At 47.2% G+C, this 23,804-nt stretch overlaps 1 protein-coding gene across 4 annotated transcripts in view; it reads right to left on the reverse strand.

Moving 5' to 3' along the window:
* ZC3H7B (zinc finger CCCH-type containing 7B) overlaps positions 1–23,804 on the reverse strand; it is a 107,345-nt gene that overhangs the window by 19,981 nt on the left and 63,560 nt on the right. For all 4 annotated transcript variants that reach the window (XM_073549558.1, XM_073549559.1, XM_073549557.1 and 1 more), the window contains 4 exons: positions 17,844–17,911; positions 11,839–11,957; positions 11,057–11,162; positions 35–143 (listed from right to left, as the gene is read on the reverse strand). In XM_073549558.1, the coding sequence (XP_073405659.1) occupies positions 35–143; positions 11,057–11,162; positions 11,839–11,957; positions 17,844–17,911 (402 nt within the window). The remainder of the gene's footprint in view (positions 1–34; positions 144–11,056; positions 11,163–11,838; positions 11,958–17,843; positions 17,912–23,804) is intronic.

Raw genomic sequence — 23,804 nt, forward strand, 5'->3', positions numbered from 1 at the left:
TTTAAAGGGCTAGCACACCTTTGTAATCACTGACCTTTGTTCTCCTTCATAAAAGTCCAGACGTCTTTTTCCTCGGTGTAATGTGCAAATGTGCAGGGTCCAGTGTACTGGCACTTCTTGCCATTTTGCACATGGATGCAGATCTGTGGCGGAAATGAGAAGTTTTTGGCATCATGATATAGTGACGCTATGTGACAATCGGGCAAAGGGGAAATATCAAGATGAGGTTACCACCTGCGAGAATACCCCGAGGCATCTCTGCAAACGCCGGATGCATTAGGGTATGTTGCTGGCACGGAGAACAAGGTTTTTTGTCTTTGTCTTGAAAAGTTGCACATTTTAAGTTACACCATTTACCTTTAGAAAATTGCAAAAATAAAGCCCCAAACCTCGTCCAAGCAGGTTTAATTTTCCACCTATTAACCTACAGAATATGGCACGGGTCATATTAGGTAACAGTCATTTTTAATAGTCTGATCTAATGCACATCGTTATAATCCACCCCAGCCTGCTTAGCTGGATGCCATGCTGGTCATTAACCCCTTCAGGACAGCTCTATTTGGGGCCTTTAGAAAGACGTTTTTTCGTTCTACATTGGCTACAACGTACCTTCACATGGCAATTTCAATAGCAAATCTGCAATTTTCGTGATTTGCTTTTACAGGGTTTACTCCTTTAAAAAACTAGGCTAGTCCGCATAGCTTTACAAAAGAATGTTTCAGAAAAGTCAGCAGCTGCATGGAGGGGACTGAATCCCGTCAGAGACAACCAGACTCCCCATACAGAAGGCAAAGACCGTTAAGTACCATCTCTGCCTTCTTGATCGTCGATTATACAGTGCAGAATGAACATTAACACGAACAGCACATCTGACGGCCTGGAGGGAGCTGCTGGGTCCTAGCAGACTCAGATCAGGAGGTGGGAAGGGACGAAGTTGAATGTACCCTCTAAGAGGCTAATATGTCCGCCCCAATTACAAGGGCAGTCCGCAATGAAAAAAAAAAATTATTGAACTATTGACATAAAAGTCTTTTATGACCTTATTGAGGGGCATAAATGTGTGAAATAAGTTAAAAATAAAGAAATGAAAAGCAAAATTGAAAAAAAAAAACAAAAAAAAAAACAACACAAAACTTATTTAAAAAAAAGCCAATGCCAGATCGAATTGCTGTTTCTAGACTGGCCCCTACGGCACTTTTTGGTCTTCAAAAAACGTTAAACTCAGGTACATATTTTCATTTGTATTTTACATCCCAATCACTACAAACAAAAACTGAATAATATATGAATATAAAAATTAGAACCCAAGTACCAGAAAAAAAAGAAGGCAAAACCTGTTAGAATAATGAACCAAGAGACAACCTAAATGCTCTTAAAATCCCCATGTATGAAAAAAACAAAAACACAAAAAAACAATACGCTTGTCATGAACATGGCGTTGTGAGAATCATGTGGGAATAGTGGATGAGGGCAGGTATATCTCGCCCAGATACCTTTCCTATGTGGCCTAGTCTGGTCAGTATCGCACCTGCTTGCTAATGAATAATGGGAGGTGGATATAAAAGGATGCCAGGTGGTTGTGTGAGTGTCTCAGCCTGGGAACACAGAGAGCCTGTCTGTGTGAGAGGAAGCAGTGCCCACTGCAACTGTGGTTTGGCTGGATGGGAGAAGCCCGCCAGTTGGTAGTTAGGTTGTCCATTGTTTAGTTAGTGCTGGACAGGCAAGGATTTGTTTTATGTTTTATTTCCTTTTGCATTGCTTTCACCGTTAATAAACCTGACCCAGGGTCAGTTATACACGAATCCCAGCTCTGCGCCTGAGTTTAATGCTGAACGCACGTGACCTTTGACCCCAGCAAAGCCGATCCCGGAGTGTTTTAGCACATTGTGGTGGAGAACGCGGGCATCACGTTGCAAGCATGAGCATGGAGGACGTGGTGAAAGCGCTGGTACAGTCCACCGCCGTCCAGCAAGAAGCTAATCGGGTGATGATGGCCCAGCTGAAGGAGTTGGTGGACATGACAGTTGCCGATCGTTCGCTTCTCCAGCAGGTGGCGCAGCGCTTGGCAAGCTTACCTGAGCTTAACCTGGAAGCTGAGTCGAGAGTGATTCACGTGAGTCGGTACTGGCAGAAAATGACGACCGAAGATGACGTCGAGGCATACCTGACCACGTTTGAACGGACGGCCGTGCGAGAAAAATGGCCGAAGGCACGATGGGCCGGCCTGATTGCCCCGTTTCTTTCCGGTGAGGCCCAAAAGGCTTATTATGACTTAGAGCCTGAAGCCGCGCAGGACTTTGACAAATTGAAAGCCGAGATCTTGGCCCGGCTGGGAGTGACGACCGCTGTCCGTGCACAGAGAGTGCATCAATGGACTTATCAGCCGGATAAACCACCGCGGTCCCAGATGTTCGACCTGATCCACGTGACGAAGAAGTGGCTACAACCCGAGGTGTTGACAGCGCCAGAGATAATCCAGAGAGTCGTCATGGACAAGTACCTGAGAGCTCTACCGCCAGCCCTGAGGAAGTGGGTAAGCCATGGAAATCCTACGACGGCAGATCAACTGGTGGATCTGGTTGAACGTTACTCCGTGGCGGAAGGACTCCGAGACGACGCTACCCCACCTCGTTCTTCATCATCTCCACGTGGAACCGGTAAGACTGTTCCAGGGAGTAGGGGAGATGGAAAAATCCCTAAGACAGTGGGGGAGGAAAACGGGACTGCCCGCACTGCGAGGCTGAGAGTAACGAACTATGGTCTAAGCAAGGGGCCCGTTAGGTGTTTCCGCTGCCAAGAGATGGGACCTATTGCTGCGAACTGTCCGGTCACTACTGAACCCATGCAGTGCGACGTCACAGACTCTAAAAACCGCATGTCTATGGTTGCACGGGTAGTGAGTGTGAATGCCGGTCAAAAGGATGTGGAAAAACGCTTGTGTGATTTAACTGTTGATGGCAAAAATGTGGTGGCATTGTTAGACTCGGGAAGCGTGGTGACTCTGGTGAAGGCCAGTCTGGTGTCAGCCCCGACTGGACCATCAGACAACTTTTCTGTAACGTGTGTGCATGGAGACACCTGTTCGCACCTCACCACGATCATATGCATTACTACTTCCTATGGGTCTGTGCAACATAAAGTGGGACTCGTCCCGGCGTTATTGCATGATGTTATCCTGGGCCGGGATTTTCCCCACTTCTGGCAATTGTGGGAGAGTCAGTTGATGCCCTCGGGTAATCGTGTACATGATTCTTCTCCCAGGGCGCGTGTGGGTCCCGAACCCCTGGAAGAGGTCTCCCCGGAAGACTCGGGGGAAGAGTCTGCGGGAAATGACCTGCAGTTCCCGTTTTCAGTCATGGCGGGTGATACGGAGGAGACCGGGGAAGAGGAGGAGGCTGATAGCCGTCCACCTCCCCGTTTGCCGGATTTAGAAGTTCAGAAAGATGACTTCCAAAGCGAGCAAATAAAGGATCCTACCCTTTCTCAGGCTAGGACAAATGTAAAAGTGATAAATGGGGTACCCGTAGAACCTGGCTCTAGGCTGGCATATCCTTACATGGTTCTGGAGAATGATTTACTCTATCAGATAGAGAAAAAGGGGGAAGATACGGTGCAACTATTAGTCGTGCCAAAACCCTACCGGCGGCAGGTGCTGGACCTGGCCCACGGACATGTGATGGGAGGTCACCTGGGAGTCCAGAAAACCACCGAAAGGATATTACACTGTTTTGTTTGGCCAGGCATGCATCACGATATCCGTGTATATTGTGAGTCTTGTCCTGACTGCCAAGCCTCTGCACCTAAGCCCCGGTTCTGTAGCCCTTTGGTACCCCTACCTATTATTGAAGTCCCGTTTGAGAGGATTGGGATGGATTTAGTTGGGCCCCTTCCACGGTCTGCACGTGGACACCAACATATCCTGGTCATCTTGGATTATGCCACTCGTTACCCGGAGGCCATCCCTTTGCGTAACACGGCCACCAAGACGATTGCCAAGGAACTGGTGCATGTGTTTAGTCGGGTCGGTATACCAAAACAGATACTCACCGACCAGGGGACCCCCTTTATGTCCAGGGTAATGAAGGAGCTCTGCCGATTGTTACAAATCGAACCGTTACGCACATCCGTGTATCACCCTCAAACAGACGGGTTGGTCGAACGGTTCAATAAAACTCTGAAGCAGATGCTGAGAAAGGTGATAGACAAGGATGGGAAGAACTGGGACTATTTACTTCCGTATTTGCTTTTTGCCATCAGGGAAGTACCCCAGTCTTCCACGGGATTCTCGCCTTTCGAGTTATTGTACGCCCGACGTCCTCGCGGACTGTTAGACGTTGCAAAGGAAACCTGGGAGGGTCAGGTCACTCCGTTTAAAACAGTGATAGATCACGTCACACAAATGCAGGACCGTATTGCGGCTGTTATGCCTATCGTTAAAGAACACATGATACAGGCTCAAGGAGCCCAAAAAACAATCTAAGATAGGGGCGCCAAGATCCGTACGTTTGCACCCGGAGATAGGGTGTTGATCCTGGTCCCCACGGTGGACAGTAAGTTCCTGGCAAAGTGGCAGGGCCCCTTTGAGATCAAGGAAAGAGTTGGTGAAGTAAACTACAAAGTATACCAGGCAGGTAAACGGAAACCTGAACAGATTTATCATGTAAATCTGATAAAGCCCTGGAAGGATCGGTCTGCCTTGTCAGCGGAGCTGGCCCGCCCTGTCTGCTCGCATACCATACCGGAGGTACGGGTTGCAGAGACTCTCTCGGAGCGGCAAAAGACTGAGGTCAGGCAATTTCTACTTCACAACCAAAAGTTTTTCTCAGAAAAACCCGGGCAGACTACGCTAATAAAACATGACATCGTAACGGAACCTGGTGTTACAGTTCACGTAAAGCCCTACCGAATCCCGGAAGCGCGCCGTGAAGCCGTTTCCCGAGAAGTGAAGGCAATGTTAGAGTTAGGTGTCATTGAGGAATCGCACAGTGCTTGGTCCAGCCCGATTGTGCTAATTCCTAAACCGAACGGCACCATCCGGTTCTGCAATGACTTCAGGAAACTGAATGCGGTCTCAAAATTTGATGCCTACCCCATGCCCCGGGTCGACGAGTTAATAGATCGGATAGGAAAAGCCCGGTATATTACGACCCTAGACCTAACAAAGGGGTATTGGCAGATCCCTCTGATGGAGGCTGCCAGAGAAAAGACAGCATTTGCTACCCCAGAAGGTCTATTTCAGTATGTGTATATGCCGTTTGGACTGCACGGAGCACCGGCGACCTTCCAGAGACTGATGGATCGAGTCCTGAGGCCACATAGGCAGTACGCTTCGGCCTATTTGGACGACATTGTCATTTACAGCTTGGACTGGGAGACTCATCTCCAGAAAGTACAAGCTGTGATTGACGACTTGTGGGAGGCAGGTCTAACCGCGAACCCCAAGAAATGTCACATCGGGCTAGAAGAAGCCCGGTATTTGGGGTATGTAATTGGGAGGGGTGTTGTTAAACCCCAGGTTGATAAGATTCAGGCGGTTCAGGACTGGCCACAACCTGTCAACAAGAAGCAGGTACAAGCCTTCCTGGGGATCGCCGGTTATTATCGCCGGTTATTATCGCCGGTTCATACCCAGTTTTGCAGCCATCGCTACCCCCCTGACGGATCTTACAAAAGGGAAAGACTCCGTCATGATTAAATGGAGTTTAGCGGCTGAAGAAGCCTTCCATAGCCTAAAACGGGCACTTTGCTCTCAGCTCGTACTGGTGACTCCGGACTTCCGCAGTGAGTTTGTGGTACAAACGGATGCCTCTGATACCGGTATCGGGGCCGTACTCTCACCAGTGAGGGACGGAGTGGAACACCCAGTCCTCTATCTCAGCAGGAAGCTGAATAAACACGAGCAAAGGTATGCAGTTGTAGAAAAAGAGTGCCTCGCCATTAAGTGGGCTCTAGAGGCCCTCAAATATTACCTGGTGGGCCGAAAGTTCAGGCTGATCACTGACCATGCCCCTCTCAAGTGGATGCACTTGAACAAGGAACGGAATAGCCGGGTGACCCGGTGGTTCCTTGCCCTGCAGGCCTACACTTTTACGGTGGAGCACCGCCCGGGAGTACAGATGGGAAACGCAGATGCCCTGTCCCGAGTGCACTGTTTGGCGGGTGTCATTGCTCGACCGGAGTGGTCTGACCAGAGGGGGGGGATATGTGAGAATCATGTGGGAATTGTGGATGAGGGCAGGTATATCTCGCCCAGATTCCTTTCCTATGTGGCCTAGTCTGGTCAGTATCGCACCTGCTTACTAATGGATAATGGGAGGTGGATATAAAAGGATGCCAGGTGGTTGTGTGAGTGTCTCAGCCTGGGAACACAGAGAGCCTGTCTGTGTGAGAGACACACGTGAGTGGAAGCAGTGCCCACTGCAACTGTGGTTTGGCTGGACGGGAGAAGCCCGCCAGTTGGTAGTTAGGTTGTCCATTGTCTAGTTAGTGCCGGACAGGCAAGGATTTGTTTTATGTTTTATTTCCTTTTGCATTGCTTTCACCGTTAATAAACCTGACCCAGGGTCAGTTATACACGAATCCCAGCTCTGCGCCTGAGTTTAATGCTGAACGCACGTGACCTATGACCCCAGCAAAGCCGATCCCGGAGTGTTTTATCACAGCGTGGAAACCAGCTCCTGACCATGATGTACATTTTCGTCACTGGCCAGGAACGGGTTTCAGTTGTTCCACCTAAAACACCAAACTTATCAAACTCCTTAGAGGGGTTGTTCGGTCTTTTGGTAAAAGTCTGCAGTCATTCTTCTAGGTGCGTGCTCGTAAGGGTGTGTGCACACGCTGCGGATTCTGCTGTGGATCCGCAGCAGTTTTTGCTGTGGTGTACAGTAGCATTCTAACCTATGGAAAAAAAAAAAAACGCTATGCAGACGCTGCAGAATTTTCCGCGCGGATTTGCTGCGGTTTCAAAACCGCAGAAAGAATTGACATGTCAATTCTTTCTGCGGATTCCGCTGCGGTTTGCCATCTCCTCCATTGTGGAGATGAAAAACCGCAGAGCAAGATCGCAGGTCTTTTGACCTGCAGATTTACCTGCGGATTTTACAAAATCCGCGCGGCCAAATCCGCAGACCACTCCGCAGCATGTGCACATACCCTAAGTGTGCATGTATCCTTCTGGCCACTTTTCGACTAGACTTGTGTGACCTCACAAAATACAAGTGAGCAAGGCTGCCCACATCTAGTTGAAACATATCTGGAAGTTTGCAAATCACATACTTGCGGTCACACGACTGCCCGCTCTCGCCACTGATGCCAGAGGATACAGACAGCGTGGGGTGTGCACGTTGTGAGAATTCAGGTATCTGCAGTCACACAAAATGACTGCAAACTTTCAGCACACACCCGGACAACCTATTTAATATTTATGTTCTCATTAATGAAAAGGGCATTCCAATATGGATATAGAATAAACCATAAACATCTGATAGCTGCAGCCGTTTTCTCTAATTTCTACATTGGAAAGAGTCCATACACTTTTATTCAGAACAGCACAAAGTGCGTGTGGTGTTGACGACAGAAAGGCACACGGTGCGTGTGGTGCTGATGACAAAAAAGGAACAAGGTGTGTGTGGTGCTGACAACAAAAAAGGAACAAGGTGCGTGTGGTGCTGACGACAAAAAAGGAACAAGGTGCGTGTGGTGCTGACGACAGAAAAGGAACAAGCTGCGTGGTGCTGACAACAGAAAGGCATAAGTTGCGTGTGGTGCTGACGACAGAAAGGAACAAGGCGCGTGTGGTGCTGACAACAAAGGCATAAGGCGCGTGTGGTGCTGACGACAGAAAGGCACAAGGTGCGTGTGGTGCTGACGACAGAAAGGCACAAGGTGCGTGTGGTGCTGACGACAGAAAGGCACAAGGTGCGTGTGGTGCTGACGACAGAAAGGCATAAGGCGCGTGTGGTGTTGATGACAGAAAGACACAAGGTGCGCGTGGTGCTGATGACTGTGGTGCTGATGACAGAAAGGCACAAGGTGTGTGTGGTGCTGACCACAGAAAGGCACAAGGTGCGTGTGGTGCTGACGACAGAAAGGCACAAGGCGCGTGTGGTGCTGACGACAGAAAGGCACAAGGCGCGTGTGGTGCTGATGACAGAAAGGAACAAGGTGCGTGTGGTGCTGACGACAGAAAAGGAACAAGGTGCGAGTGGTGATGAAGACAGAAAAGGAACAAGGTACGTGTGGTGCTGAAGACAGAAAAGGCACAAGGTGCTGACAACAGAAAAGGCACAAGTTGCGTGTGGTGCTGACGACAAAAAAGGAACAAGGCACGAGTGGTGCTGAAGACAGAAAAGTGCAAGGTGTGTGGTGCTGACGACAGAAAGGCACAAGGCGCGTGTGGTGCTGACGACAGAAAGGCATAAAGCGCGTGTGGTGCTGATGACAGAAAGGCACAAGGCGCGTGTGGTGCTGATGACAGAAAGGCACAAGGTGTGTGTGGTGCTGATGACAGAAAGGCACAAGGCACGTGTGGTGCTGATGACAGAAAGGCACAAGGCGCGTGTGGTGCTGATGACAGAAAGGCACAAGGCGCGTGTGGTGCTGATGACAGAAAGGCACAAGGTGTGTGTGGTGCTGAGGACAGAAAGGCACAAGGTGTGTGTGGTGCTGAGGACAGAAAGGCACAAGGCGCGTGTGGTGCTGACGACAGAAAGGCACAAGGCGCGTGTGGTGCTGACGACAGAAAGGCACAAGGCGCGTGTGATGCTGATGACAGAAAAGCAGGTGGTGCGTCTGGTGCTGACAACAGAATGGCACAAGGTGTGTGTGGTTCTGATGACAGAAAAGCACAAGGTGCGTGTGGTGCTGATGACAGAAAGGCACAAAGTGCGTGTGGTTCTGATGACAGAAAAGCACAAGGTGCGTGTGGTGCTGATGACAGAAAGGCACAAAGTGCGTGTGGTGCTGATGACAGAAAGGCACAAGGAGCGTGTGGTGCTGACGACAGAAAGGCACAAGGTGCGTGTGGTGCTGACAACAGAAAGGCACAAAGTGCGTGTGGTGCTGATGACAGAAAGGCACAAGGAGCGTGTGGTGCTGACGACAGAACGGCACAAGGTACGTGTGGTGCTGACGACAGAAAGGCACAAGGCGCGTGTGGTGCTGACGACAGAAAGGCACAAGGCGCGTGTGGTGCTGACGACAGAAAGGCACAAGGTGCGTGTGGTGCTGACGACAGAAAGGCATAAGGCGCATGTGGTGTTGATGACAGAAAGACACAAGGTGCGTGTGGTGCTGATGACTGTGGTGCTGATGACAGAAAGGCACAAGGTGTGTGTGGTGCTGATGACAGAAAGGCACAAGGGCGTGTGGTGCTGATCACAGAAAGGCACAAGGTGCGTGTGGTGCTGATGACAGAAAGGCACAAGGTGCGTGTGGTGCTGACGACAGAAAGGCACAAGGCGCGTGTGGTGCTGACGACAGAAAGGCACAAGGCGCGTGTGGTGCTGATGACAGAAAGGAACAAGGTGCGTGTGGTGCTGACGACAGAAAAGGAACAAGGTGCGAGTGGTGATGAAGACAGAAAAGGAACAAGGTACGTGTGGTGCTGAAGACAGAAAAGGCACAAGGTGCTGACAACAGAAAAGGCACAAGTTGCGTGTGGTGCTGACGACAAAAAAGGAACAAGGCACGAGTGGTGCTGAAGACAGAAAAGTGCAAGGTGTGTGGTGCTGACGACAGAAAGGCACAAGGCGCGTGTGGTGCTGACGACAGAAAGGCATAAAGCGCGTGTGGTGCTGATGACAGAAAGGCACAAGGCGCGTGTGGTGCTGATGACAGAAAGGCACAAGGTGTGTGTGGTGCTGATGACAGAAAGGCACAAGGCACGTGTGGTGCTGATGACAGAAAGGCACAAGGCGCGTGTGGTGCTGATGACAGAAAGGCACAAGGCGCGTGTGGTGCTGATGACAGAAAGGCACAAGGTGTGTGTGGTGCTGAGGACAGAAAGGCACAAGGTGTGTGTGGTGCTGAGGACAGAAAGGCACAAGGCGCGTGTGGTGCTGACGACAGAAAGGCACAAGGCGCGTGTGGTGCTGACGACAGAAAGGCACAAGGCGCGTGTGATGCTGATGACAGAAAAGCAGGTGGTGCGTCTGGTGCTGACAACAGAATGGCACAAGGTGTGTGTGGTTCTGATGACAGAAAAGCACAAGGTGCGTGTGGTGCTGATGACAGAAAGGCACAAAGTGCGTGTGGTTCTGATGACAGAAAAGCACAAGGTGCGTGTGGTGCTGATGACAGAAAGGCACAAAGTGCGTGTGGTGCTGATGACAGAAAGGCACAAGGAGCGTGTGGTGCTGACGACAGAAAGGCACAAGGTGCGTGTGGTGCTGACAACAGAAAGGCACAAAGTGCGTGTGGTGCTGATGACAGAAAGGCACAAGGAGCGTGTGGTGCTGACGACAGAACGGCACAAGGTACGTGTGGTGCTGACGACAGAAAGGCACAAGGCGCGTGTGGTGCTGACGACAGAAAGGCACAAGGCGCGTGTGGTGCTGACGACAGAAAGGCACAAGGTGCGTGTGGTGCTGACGACAGAAAGGCACAAGGCGCGTGTGGTGTTGATGACAGAAAGACACAAGGTGCGTGTGGTGCTGATGACTGTGGTGCTGATGACAGAAAGGCACAAGGTGTGTGTGGTGCTGATGACAGAAAGGCACAAGGGCGTGTGGTGCTGATCACAGAAAGGCACAAGGTGCGTGTGGTGCTGATGACAGAAAGGCACAAGGTGCGTGTGGTGCTGACGACAGAAAGGCACAAGGCGCGTGTGGTGCTGACGACAGAAAGGCACAAGGCGCGTGTGGTGCTGACAACAGAAAGGCACAAAGTGCGTGTGGTGCTGATGACAGAAAGGCACAAGGAGCGTGTGGTGCTGACGACAGAACGGCACAAGGTGTGTGTGGTGCTGACAACAGAAAGGCACTAGCTTGATTTCCACTAAAATATGAAAGGCAACCAATGCATTAGTTTTCATTTACTAAATTGGCAAAAAAAATACCTCATACTGCTGAGGAAAATTGCGGATGGATGGAAGGGCTCTGATGGGAACCCATTTTTTTTTGGCCTTTGACATCACCAACAACACTCGCTTATCGTTCGTCCAGCTGTAAAATAGAAAAGAAAGTGGTCAGTTCTAGGGCAGAATTAATAAAAAGGTTATTAGGGCCTTCAAAATCTGTCCGAACAAATGGATAGTGAAAAAAAAAAAAAAAAAATGCAACTTACCGCTCCAATCCGTGCGGCTGTAGCCAGCACCTCAGTACTGGGAAGTCTTGATGTCCCATTTATTCATTCAGATGAATCTGCAGTCAGAGGCCTCAGCGGTCATCCGATGACTGAATGAATGGGACATCATTACTTCAAGCCCGGTACGAAACTATAAGAGCAGTAGGGGATTGGAGTGGTAGCTAAAATATTTTTTAAATATTTTTTACCAATTCCTTTACACTTATTCCTTCACTATGGCAAATTTAGAATAGTCGTGCAAAACCCCTTTAAGAACTAAGAGAGGGTTATGTGGATGTACACCGATATATACTGCAGGTAAAGAGCATCTTTAACAGCTTTTGTCTCCATGCCATGTGCCAACCCTGGTGCCTTTCAGCCTAGCCATGTGAGGTCACTAGGCAGAAGAATGGGTGTTTAGGTTACCCTTCCAAAAGTAATGTCCATGTTCATTGTAGTGCGATGACAGAGTCATTACTCATTATAAGGTGTAACCTGAATGTCAGTGATGTAACGGCGTCCAATCATTGATGGCAATGACCATTGTCTCCGTACCTATGTCTCGCTTTGGCAGTGCAATACTTTCCATCACGATCAGCCTCAATCTCTCGACCGTTGCGCAAGCACTGCCCGCAGACAAACTTCATTTTCATATCCAGCGGTTTGGGAGCGGGCTGCCAAAGAAGGAAGATAATGGCAACACAGGAACTTAATAACAGGTCGTGGCGCCAACAGAAAAACAACTGAGAATACTACAAAAGAACACATACACATACATGGCGCCAAAAGAAAAACAACTGAGAATACTACAAAAGATACATCAAAGAACTTATGAGAATGAAAGTCAGAAGTAAAAGCACCCGAGGAAACAGAAATTAGGATTTCATTACAAGTAATGCTCATCACTCCGACTTGATGTGCTAAATTGTCTGCATGGATTAATTAACCCCCTCCTGACATGGCTATTTTCCATTTTCTATTATTCCTCTCCTCCTTCCAAGAGCCATGACTTTTCACCCTTTGCACTCTCTAAGCTTACGGGGGCTTATTTTTTGCATCCTGAGTTGAAGTTTTTATTTATACCATTTTGGTGTAGATCTGACGTTTTGATCACCTATTATTGTTTTGTTTTTTTGTTTTTTTAATTGTTTAGGCAGGCCAAAAAAAATGTAATTCTGGCGTTTTGATTTTTATCTCATTACCCTGTTTACAGATCGGTTTAATTAATTTCATATTGTCACAGATTTTTAAGGATATAGCGATACCGCAATAGTATTTTTCTTTATTTTAAAGGGGGAAAAGGAAGTGTTTTTTCAATTTGCATACTTTTTCTCTCATATTTTTTTTTCCAATTTTCACTATTTGTTAGTCCCCTTAGGAGACTTGAAAAATCACTGTCTGCTATGAGCACAAACCAGGCGCGCGGTCATCAGTAGACCCCCAAACGTCATGGCAACACAGACACCTACGATCATGTCACAGGGACGATGATGGATGCATAGAATGAGGCGCCCCTCTGCCACCCCGCTGTCAGAAATGCAATATCACAGCCATCATCTGCCGGCAAAGTTGGCAACATCAGAGAGCCAAAACAGGACATAGATGTTTGTCGGTAAAGAGTTAAACCTGGATTAATAAGAGATCACTTTTTTCTTTTTTGAGACGTTTAAGGCTATGTGCCCACGTTAGCGTTTTTAAACGCTCAGGAAACGGGTCTCCTTCCCAGAAAACGCGCATTTTTTTCCGCGATTTTTGCACAAAAACCGTGCGGTTTTTTTCCACGCGTCTTCTGGACTATAGGAAATAGCCAAAAACGCGGACCTAAGCGGAAATTAATGAACATGCTGCGTTTTTTACCGCTAAGCGTTTCCTTAGCGGTAAAAAATGCATCCATTGGCCCAAAAAGGCCAAAAATCATTAAAATGAATGGGATGCTTCTTTTAAGCTTTTCTGATGCGGTTTGACCCCGAAAAACGCATCAAAAACGCTTAAAAAAACGCAACGTGGGCACACAGCCTTAAACTCATGGAGAAAACACAACGTGCCCCAAACACATTTATTTTTCTAAAGGGGAATGTCTGTCCTTGTGGAAGGTGCCTTGTTGGCGTAAGGAGGCTTTACAGCAATACAATGCTCCTCTGGGAAGTAAATATGCAAATACTCTTCAGAGAGGAAAAGGACAGGGGCTCCATGGGCACCTATAGGGGACAGCAATCCTAAGAGTCAATATCGGCCTTTTAAATGAGCCTTTCTACATGACTTAGGATAAGAAACCAAACCAGACATTCCATCCGCAGACACATTTTAGGGTTTTACTCCTCATCAGTGCAAAGCAGGAGATCCGCCATCACAGGGTCCGTAAGCGGAACGATAGCAAAACAACTAGAAATGTATCTTCAGTGCTGGGTTAATTTTGTATATTGTTTAGTATCTGATAAGAGGGAATTGCTACATATGTTATTGTGAATTAGACCGGTAATTTATATTTGTAAGCTTTATTCACTACTCTTCATAGTCTTCTACCCTAGTGCTAACGTATGCACACAATATATTTCCTGGTGGTCGGTAGTAATTAGCAATATGTGTACTATTTATCCTATGCAACCCTTTGGTGGTTTCCTTAGCATTATTCAACAGGATCAAGTCAACAACCCGTGCAGCCATCAATAATCACTACAGGCAATGATCACCAGGTGATAAAACCTTCATTGTAAGCAAACAACAGCACACGGCCTGGCATCATGTGACACCGTTGAATTCAGTGTTTTAACCTCGAACTCACACTGTCCTCAGATTACATAGCAAAAACCGGCTGACAGATTCTGCCGGTAGAACGGAAGGCATTAAATAATTAAAAAAAAAAAAAAACACCACATGACAAGCTGGATGTTAAAGGGTTTATCCAGGACTACATTTTTTTTTTTACTGTAGCCAAAAAACTAACAGGCAGGTAGCTGCTAACTAGTCAGCAACTACCTTCCTGTTCTACCCGGCGTTTGCACAGGGTGGACACAGACCGCTCCTGCCGGTGATTCAGCTGCTCCACGTCCACAGAGAAGCTCTTTCTCTTCTGGAGTGCTCTGGTGACGGCGTGTGACCGACATTATGCTGATTTACAGCTGGCTTGCCTCAGGCAATGGGAAGGCGGGTATCAATCATCTTGACATCACCCCATCAACAGAGCAGCCCAGATGAAGGAGCCTTTGCTCTATCAATGTGATGTCAGTGGAAGCAACAGAATCGCCGGTAGGAGCGGACAGTGACCACTCTTTGCGGGCAGAGAGCTGTGCCGGGCAGAACAGGCAGGTAAGTTGGCAACTACTTGCCTGCCAGTTCTTAGGCCCATGGTACAAAAATGTATACAGTCCTGGATAAGCCCATTAAGTAGGTTTCATTGTGATGCATTTCTTTTCTACAGAAACAGGGTCTCAGATTTTGGCACATGTATCATACAGATACAGTGGGGGGAAAAAATATTTAGTCAGCCACCAATTGTGGAAGTTCTCCCACTTAAAAAGATGAGAGAGGCCTGTAATTGACATCATAGGTAGACCACAATTATGAGAGTCAAAATGAGGAAAAAAATACAGAAAAATCACCTTGTCTGATTTGGCAAGATTTATTTTGCAAATTATGGTGGAAAAAATAAGTATTTGGTCATTAACAAAGTTCATCTCAATATTTTGTTATATATCCTTTGTTGGCAATGAATGGGGTCTAACGTTTTCTGTAAGTCGTCACAAGGTTGGCACACACTGTTGGTGGCATGTTGGCCCATTCCTCCATGCAGATCTCCTCTAGAACAGTGATGTTTTGGGTCTGTAGCTGGGCAACACAGACTTTCAAATCCCTCCAAAGGTTTTCTATGGGGCTGAGATCTGGAGTTTGGCTAGGCCACTCCAGGACCTTCATATGCTTCTTACAAAACCACTCCCTTCTTTGCCCTGGCGGTGTGCTTGGGATCATCATGCTGAAAGATTCATCCACATTTCATCTTCAATGCCCTTGCTGATGGAAGGAGGTTTGCACTCAAAATCTCACGATACATGGCCCCATTCATTCTTTCATGTACACGGATCAGTTATCCTGGTCCCTTTGCAGAGAAACAGCCCCAAAGCATGATGTTACCATCCCCATACTTCAAAGTAGGGATGCAACTCAGCATTCTGTCTCCTCCAAACATGACATTTGTTTTTACCAAACAGTTCTACTTTGGTTTCATGAGACCATGACATTCTCCCAATACTCGTCTGGATAATCCAAATGCTCTCTAGCAAACTTCAGATGGGCCCGCACATGTACTGGCTTAAGCAGGGAGACACGTCTGGCACTGCAGGATCTGAGTCCCTGGCGGCATAGTGCGTTACTGATGGTAGCCTTTGATACAGTGGTCTCAGCTCTATGCAGGTCATTCACTGGGATTTTTGCTCACCGTTCTTGTGATCATTTTGACCCTACGGGGTGAGATGTTGCGTGGAGCCCCAGATTGAGGGAGATTATCAGTGGTCTTGTATGTCTTCCATTTTCTTTTTATTGCTCTCACAGTTGATTTCATCACACCAAGCTGCTTGCCTATTGCAGATTCAGTCTTCCCAGCCTGGTGCAGGGCTACAATTTTGTTTCTGGTGTCCTTCGACAGCTCTTCTGTCTACACTTCACCATAGTGGAGTTTGGAGTTTGACTCTTTGAGGTTGTGGACAGGTGTCTTTTATACTGATAATCAGTTCAAACAGGTGCCATTACTACAGGTAATGAGTGGAGGAAAGAGGAACCTCTTAAAGAAGAAGTTACAGGTCTGTGAGAGCCAGAAATCTTGCGTGTTTTTAGGTGACCAAATACTTATTTCCCACCATAATTTGCAAAATAAATCTTGCCAAATCAGACAAGTTGATTTTCTGGATTTGTTTTGTCAGTTTGACTCTCATAGTTGTGGTCTACCTATGATGTCAATTACAGGCCTCTCTCATCTATTTAAGTGGGAGAACTTCCACAATTGGTGGCTGACTAAATACTTTTTACCCCACTGTATGTTACGCACATATAATTTGATTATTTATATGGACTCGTGAGGAGTTTTGCCATTTTGCTACCCTCACTAAGAATGTTCTGAGATCCGTTTCCTTGTTTTCATGCCAGGTGAACCAATATGGGTGTGAATGAAGTATCACAGTCCTGAGGGCAGAAATCTGAGAATTAAATGTGTAACTTCACACCTGGCATGTGCTACGCCTTGTACATTCTGTAATAAGCACTTTCCCTAATAACTAAAACTCATAAAAGTAATACAAAGATGCAAGGGTGCGGTATTCCCGCAGAATCGTATGGGACTACGATAAGTCAAAGGAGGAGCGCAGAGATCCTACCTAAGAGCTTATAAAAGATATATCACTGTTTGCAGCACAAAAACGCTGGCTTTTATTTTGCAATAGTATTCAATTATATATACAATTTGCAATGATTACTATGTATTTGCAGCAAAATGAAACAGTTTTGCCATTTTGCAAACATTTGGGCGGTTTCCTGCTATTATCATAAACCAAACTGGGATCTAAACTCACTGTATGGGTGAACATTAAAGGGGTTTCTGGTCTTGGAAAACCCTCATCTCCCAGCTGTAGTCTAAACCTCCCTGCCCCGAAAAAATCTGCGCTTTACTCACAGATCCCAAGTCTGGCACTGAATCTCCATGGCTACCCTGGTGACTACCCTGGTGTTAGTAAATGGGAAGGCTAGGAAGACCTCCCGGTATCTTTTTAAGCGTTAACGTTCTCGCTTCAGAAACAGCAAAATGTTTCTGTATTGTTGAATGAAGAAAAAAAAGGCACTAAGGAAAAAAAAAACTCAAAACCACTAACTCCCTATCCCCCCCCTGAAATGGGTTCATCCTCATGTAAGAGTCATCATGTGATGAATGAATGCTTTATGACATAGGCTAAATGTGCAAGTTAAGCCAGCCAGAGCGATATATTATGGAGGATTATTGCACAAGCCTGTTCACAGCAGCGCATTGTTATTGAATATATTACTATGAAGTGATGATGCCTCATTAAAAGGGAACCTGGCACCTCTCCAGCTCCTCCTAAACTGAAACCATGACTTTATATAGCCATACACTTAATTTTCCAGTTATAAATCTAACTTGTGCTATCAAATTCAGCCAAGACTAGTCTGGATGGACATTCCTGCCTCCGATCTTGTAATCATGCCCAGGTGGTGTGATCGACATCCATTAGGCAGGCGACGTCACTATCAAGGATTTGCAACTCTGACCCATTAAAGTGACGATGTGCCTTTCAGGCCATATGCAACGAAGCTGGGGGTACACTCCCCGGCTTCATCAATGCACATGTCCAGACGAGCATTAGTGGTCCTGATTCTGCTTGTCTTAATTGACTGCAAGTTGGTACAAAGTTTCCTGGCAGAAGCCTTTTTTATGTGGTCGAGGTAGCACAGAATTTCAACGACATGTATGTATGTATGCAAGGGACCATCAATTTAAAGAAAATATGATAACTAGGAAGCCTTTCATTGTTGTTTATTTTAGTTCTTTGAAAACTTACCTTTGATTTAGGTTCCACTACTTTCCACATGCGCTCAGATTCCAGCACAATTTCTTCCTGGGTAACACCTGAAAAACAGGTTAAAAAATATAAAATAATTAAAAAAACAAACAAACAGACAACTTTATGGTAATGATCCGAGCTGAGATTTCTAGTTTTTAATACATTTTTAAGGCTATGTTCCTCCAGTGAGTTTTTTACGCTAAATATTTTCTAAAACAATCCAAGTAAGCGATTTTACGTAAAGGGTGTAGAAAATCTGCAACATCAAAAGCTCAGTGTGGGAATTTTTGTATAGTCATATAAACTTACCATCAAGTCCTATCTTATGACCTTGCTAGCCACTATCCTTTTTTGTATGACTTTAAGCTCACGCAAATAAGAGAAACTAATAAAATATTGTGCGACATCTTTACAAATCCATAACTGATGACAGCAATAATCCACATGACCCCAATAAACTGAAGCAAAAGCCAGAGGGACTGATTAGAACTGCCCTATCCTTTGTGTCCTCAACATAGCACCTACAATTTTTGGTATACGGTAATTTGCAATCTAAGATTTTGGAATTTTAAATTAAACCAATTTCTAACATTCTATAGTTTATATTTTGGCTCAGGATAAGACATTAAAGTCATAACATAGGTTATATAATATGGGCATAGAACAAATCCTCGCATTTCTGATTTTCTGTGTTAGAGAACAGTCCCTCAATCTTTTTTTTTCTTATTTAATTTGGTCAGATAACAGACAACATCAAATGATTCGGGCACTGGTACCTTGCAGGAGGGGGATATAGCAGATAGCAATTAAGTGACCAATTTTAATTTGAGATTAACCAACGCCACATAAGCCTTTTCCCTTCCGCCTCCCAGTGCATGTGTGCCAAAATAAAAGAAAATACCTACACGCATAGGATAAGTCAAAGGAAAACATAATTGAGCCACTCCCCCCCCCCCCCATCTGCCTCATTTCTTGAATAAATGGATATTCCCAAAGACAGAAAAAGATGTCATCCCGTGAAACTGAGCATTACAGGCGTATGGATTTGAAAACGCAATGTTTGCTATTTTCCAATGTAAAACCTATGAAAAATCATTAAGGCCATGGATTTATTATTATCATAGAGAAGCAAGGTATTCATTTGAAGCTTGGCTGCAAAGTGTATTGCATAGTTAAAGACAGGAGCTGGAAGGTCTTTTTGCTCGGACCCGGGGAGGCATCTAAAACTTTGTATATGGAACTTAAGTTAAAGAAAAGGGAATCGTTCTCGTCTTAAAAGTAACTGGTCATGTGAAAAAACGCTATTTACTTGCAGATATGGGGTTGTTCTGCAGGTTAATAGCATTCTGACACTATACGCATGTCCCACTGAAATCCCTGCTGTCGGGGGGTAAATTAACTTTATCCCTCCCAGCAGCCTCCGACTTTCAGTCATAGAGGTGTGACTTCAGTCACCACTTAGTGGTGGTGAGCAGCAGCTGTAACCACACCCCAGCACTGACTAACAGCTGACCCCCCAGGTCATCAGTGCAAAGCCAGCTGTCAGTCACTGCCATGCATGGTTACTAAAGCCCAGCCTCTATGACTGAAAGCCTGAGGCTGCCAGGAGGAATACAGCAGGATTTTTGGTCGCTTACCGTAAAATATTTTTTTGGAGCCTTCATTGGGGGGCACAGGAACCATGGGTGTATGCTGCTGCCACTAGGAGGCTGACACTATGCACAAAAAAAGTTAGCTCGTCCTCTGCAGTATACACCCCACCGACTGGCAATAGGTTAATCAGTTAGTGAGAAAGCAGTAGGAGAAGTAACAAGATATAGAGAAACAAAACAGACAACTCAAACTGTAACAACATAACACTGAAAAAAGAGCTGATAAACATGGGAGGGTGCTGTGTCCCTCAATGAAGGCTCCGAGAAACAGATTTTAGGGTAAGCAACCAAAAATCCTGTTTTCTCTATCGCTTCATTGGGGGACACAGGAACCATGGGACGTCCCAAAGCAGTCCTTGGGAGGGAAACAGCAGAAACTCTGTTTATGTCGGAGAACTAACCACTGCCACCTGCAAGATCCTTCTACCTAGGCTGGCGTCCGCCAAAGTGTAGGTATGGATCCTATAAAATTTGGCAAACGTATGAATGGAAGGCCAGGTGCCACTTTGCAAAGTTGCAGGGCGGATGCCCTATGGTGCACTGCCCAGGAGGCACCCACTGCCCAGGTTGAGTCAGCCTTAATCCCAGGGGGAGGCACTCTGTTCTTGACCCGGTAAGCCTCCAAAATTGCAGTTCTGTTCCAGCAAGCAACCGCAGCTTGGGAGGCCGGTAGGCCTCTTTGCGCAACTTCTGTAATGATGAAAAGAAAGTCTGTCTTCCTAAAGGGGGCGGTCCTAGCCAGATAGGTCTAACATGTTCAGTGAATGCTCCAGAGGATGAGTCGGAGCAGGACAAAAGGAAGGGAAGGCAATATCCTCATTTAGATGAAAGAAGGACACCACCTTGGGATGGAAGGAAGGTAGAGGCCGCAAAATCACCTCGTCCTGGTGAAGAACCAAGAAAGGTGGGTGACAGGAAAGAGCTGCCAATTCCGAGAAGCGCCTAATGGAGGTGATGGCCACAAGAAACGCCAACTTCCAAGACAGAAAAGGACAGAGTGACCTCTCAGAGAGGTTCAAAGGGATTATTTCTAATGGCCTCCAGGACTAGATGAGGTCCCAGGAGTCCACGGGTGTCCGGTACGGGTGAGCCGCAAGCGCTACCCCTTGAAGAAAAGTTCTGACGTGAGAATGTGAGGATACATCTTTCTGGAAAAGAATAGAAAGTGCTGAAACCTGGCCCTTTAGTGAACTAAGGGCAAGACCAGCGTCAAGTTCCGCCTGGAGAAACGCCAAAATGGAAGGGAGAGAAAAGGACATAGGCGGGATGTGAATAGACTCACACCAGATGAAACAGGCTTTCCAAGTCCAATTATAGACCCTGGAAGACAACGGCTGCCTAGTCTGGATCATGGTGTGAATCACCAGATCTGAAAACCCGTACGCTCTCAGAACCGCGGCTTCAAACAGCCACGCCGTTAAAATAAGCGACAGAGAATTCTGGTGGGAGATTGGTCCCTGGGACAGAAAATTCGGTCTATCTGGGAGCCTCCAGGGGGCGTCCGTGAGAAGATTGACAATCTCTGCAATCCAAGACTTCCTGGGCCAATCCAATGCAATCAGAATGACTGGCACCCTTCTGCCTTGATCTTCTTCATCAGCCTGAGAAGGGGGAGGGGAGGAAACAGACAGAGAAGAGCAAACTGTGACCAGGGAATTGCCAGAGCGTCAGCTCCCAACGTAAAAGGATCACAGGACATGAAAATGAACCGTGGAACATCCCTGATCAGCCGGGACGCCATGAGGTCCACATCCGGAGTACCCCATCAAAGGCAAATCTGATGGAAGACTTCCTGATTAAGGGACCACTCTCCCACCGCGAGACCCTCGCGGCTGAGAAGTCAGCAGTTTAACTGTCCACACCGGGGATATGCACTGCATATATTGATGGAACTGTCGCCTCTGGCCAGAGGAGACTCTCGGATACCTGGGCCATCACAAGGGGCTCAGAGTCCCTCCCTGGTGATTGCCATATGCCACTATGGTGGCATTGTCCATCTGAACTCGGATTGGCAGACCCTTGAGAAGCCTTTCCAAGTGACGGAGGAATAGAAGAATAGCCCTTATCTCAAGGATGTTGATCAGCAGAGGATTCCTCTGCCGACCACCGTCCCTGCTCAGGTGGTGAAAGACCGCACTCCAGCAGGGAAGGCTGGCTTCCATTGTCACGACCTGCCAGTGAACGGGAAGAAAGGACCGATCCTGGAAGATGAGAGGGATTCACAGCCACCAAATGAGAGATCGTTTGACTCGGGAAGAGAGCCTAATCAGGCGATCCAGAGAGAGAACAGACCTGTTCCACTGAGACAGGATGGCCTGCTGAAGTGGTCTTGAATGGAATTGTGCAAAAGGAATTGCTTCCGACGTTGCCACCATCCTTCCCAAGACCGTCATGGCTAAGCAGAAAGAAGGAAGCAGAGGGCCCTGTAGATAGCGAACTCCCTGCTGGAGAATTGCTCTCTTTCTCTTTGGGAAGAAAAACCCTTGTCTGGTGGGTGTTGAACTGCATGCCTAGAAAAATGAGGTGCTGAGTCAGAACAAGGCAAGACTTTGCCCTGTAGACTAACCATCCGAAACAGGACAGGATGTCGAGAACAATGGTCAGACTTTCCTGGGCCTGCGGAAAAGACAGAGCCTTGATGAGGATGTCGTCAAGGTACGGGACGAGCACTAGGCCTCTGATCTGCAGAATGGCCATTAACGCTGCCATGATTTTTGTGAAAACCCTGGGAGCGGTTGGGAACCCGAAAGCCAGGGCGACGAACTGAAAATGATCTTGCTGCACCACAAAATGCAGGAATCTCTGATGCCCTGGGAAGATAGGGACATGGAGATAGGCGTCCTGGATGTCTATGGAGCACAGGAACTCCTGCGCCTCCATGGAAGCAATTACTGAACGAAGGGACTATATCCTGAAATGTTGCAGTCGGACCCTTTTGCTCAGTCACTTTAGATCCAGGATGGGTTGAACTAAGCCATCCTTTTTCGGCACCAAAAATAGGTTCAAATAAAATCCTGTGAAACGTTCCTGGTCTGGAATGGGAACAATGACCGCTGAACTGAGAAGAGAGGCAATGGACGCAAAGAAAACCAGAAAAGCATCTCTTGGAGGACGGGATTCGAAGAATCAATCTCGGGGCCGCAAAACTAAATCTATTTTGTATCCCGAGGATACAACCTCCCTGACCCATGCGTCCTCCAATCAGTAGTGTCAGATCTCTCTGAAAAAACGGAGACGACCGCCCAGACTGGGAGCTACGATGGGATCTTGAGATGAGTCATGCGGAGGAAGACCTGCCAGGTTTAGTCATGGCAGATCTACCCTGCACTATACGGGGACTCCAGGAAGGGGTGGGCTTAAAAGAAGCCCTTTTCCTCTCATGGTGATCCTGTGGCTTCTGTTGGAGAGAAAAATCCTCTGTCGCAGCGAAATGGCCGAAACTGCTGCTTCAGAGGGGGAAGGCAAGGTTTGGACTGAGGAAGGAGGGGACTCGTCCCCCCGGTGGCCTACTTAATAATCTCGTCAAACTTGGAGCCAAACTGACGGGAACCCTGGAAAAGCCAGGTTGGTAAAGGACTTCTTTGAAGATAAGTCTGCCTGCGAGGCCTTAAGCCAAATAGTCCGACAGATGGCCACAATATTGCTGGACGCCCGAGCTGCGCATGAAGCAGCATCAAGGGAGGCAGATACTATATACACTTCCCTGCATTAGTAATCTGGTCCACGAGGTCGGCCAATTCCTCCGGTCGAGCTCCAGCAAGAATTCCCTGACAAAGTTGTTTAGCCCATGCAGCTATGGACTTTGACACCCAAGTAGATTCAAAGACCAGGCACAAAGTAGAAACAACCGCTTCAAAGCCTGACTTTGCAAAAGATTCTATGATCCTGTCATTGGAGTCCTTGAGGGATGCTCCATTTGTAAGCGAGAGGACCGTGTTAGTGGACAGTCTGGAAACCAGAGGGTCCACAGTTGGAGAGGCTGTCCAGTTAGCAGTTAGCTCAGAGAAGAAGGGATATAGGATGCCGAGGCACTTTGGAAGCGCCTGGTCCGGTTCTCCCTTTCCCTGGCAAGTACCTCATGAAATTCTTTATGTGGGGCATCTAAACGAAACCGCTTGTTCTGCGGGTTCCGTAGAGGTATCCTTATTGCTAAAGGTCTGGTTGACCGCCACAATGATGCTCTGGATCATGTCTCTCATGTTAGAGGCTTGGTCAGAATTCAGGTCCGAGTAATCCTCTGATAGTGCGTCCGAAACCGCCTCAAGGGGCAACCTGTTTACGACACCTTAGTGAGGTCCGCCACGCA

This window comes from Dendrobates tinctorius, unplaced genomic scaffold (genome assembly GCF_039654945.1).
Source record: "Dendrobates tinctorius isolate UK_male_01 unplaced genomic scaffold, ASM3965494v1 ptg000159l, whole genome shotgun sequence".
NCBI classification, from domain to species: domain Eukaryota; kingdom Metazoa; phylum Chordata; class Amphibia; order Anura; family Dendrobatidae; genus Dendrobates; species Dendrobates tinctorius.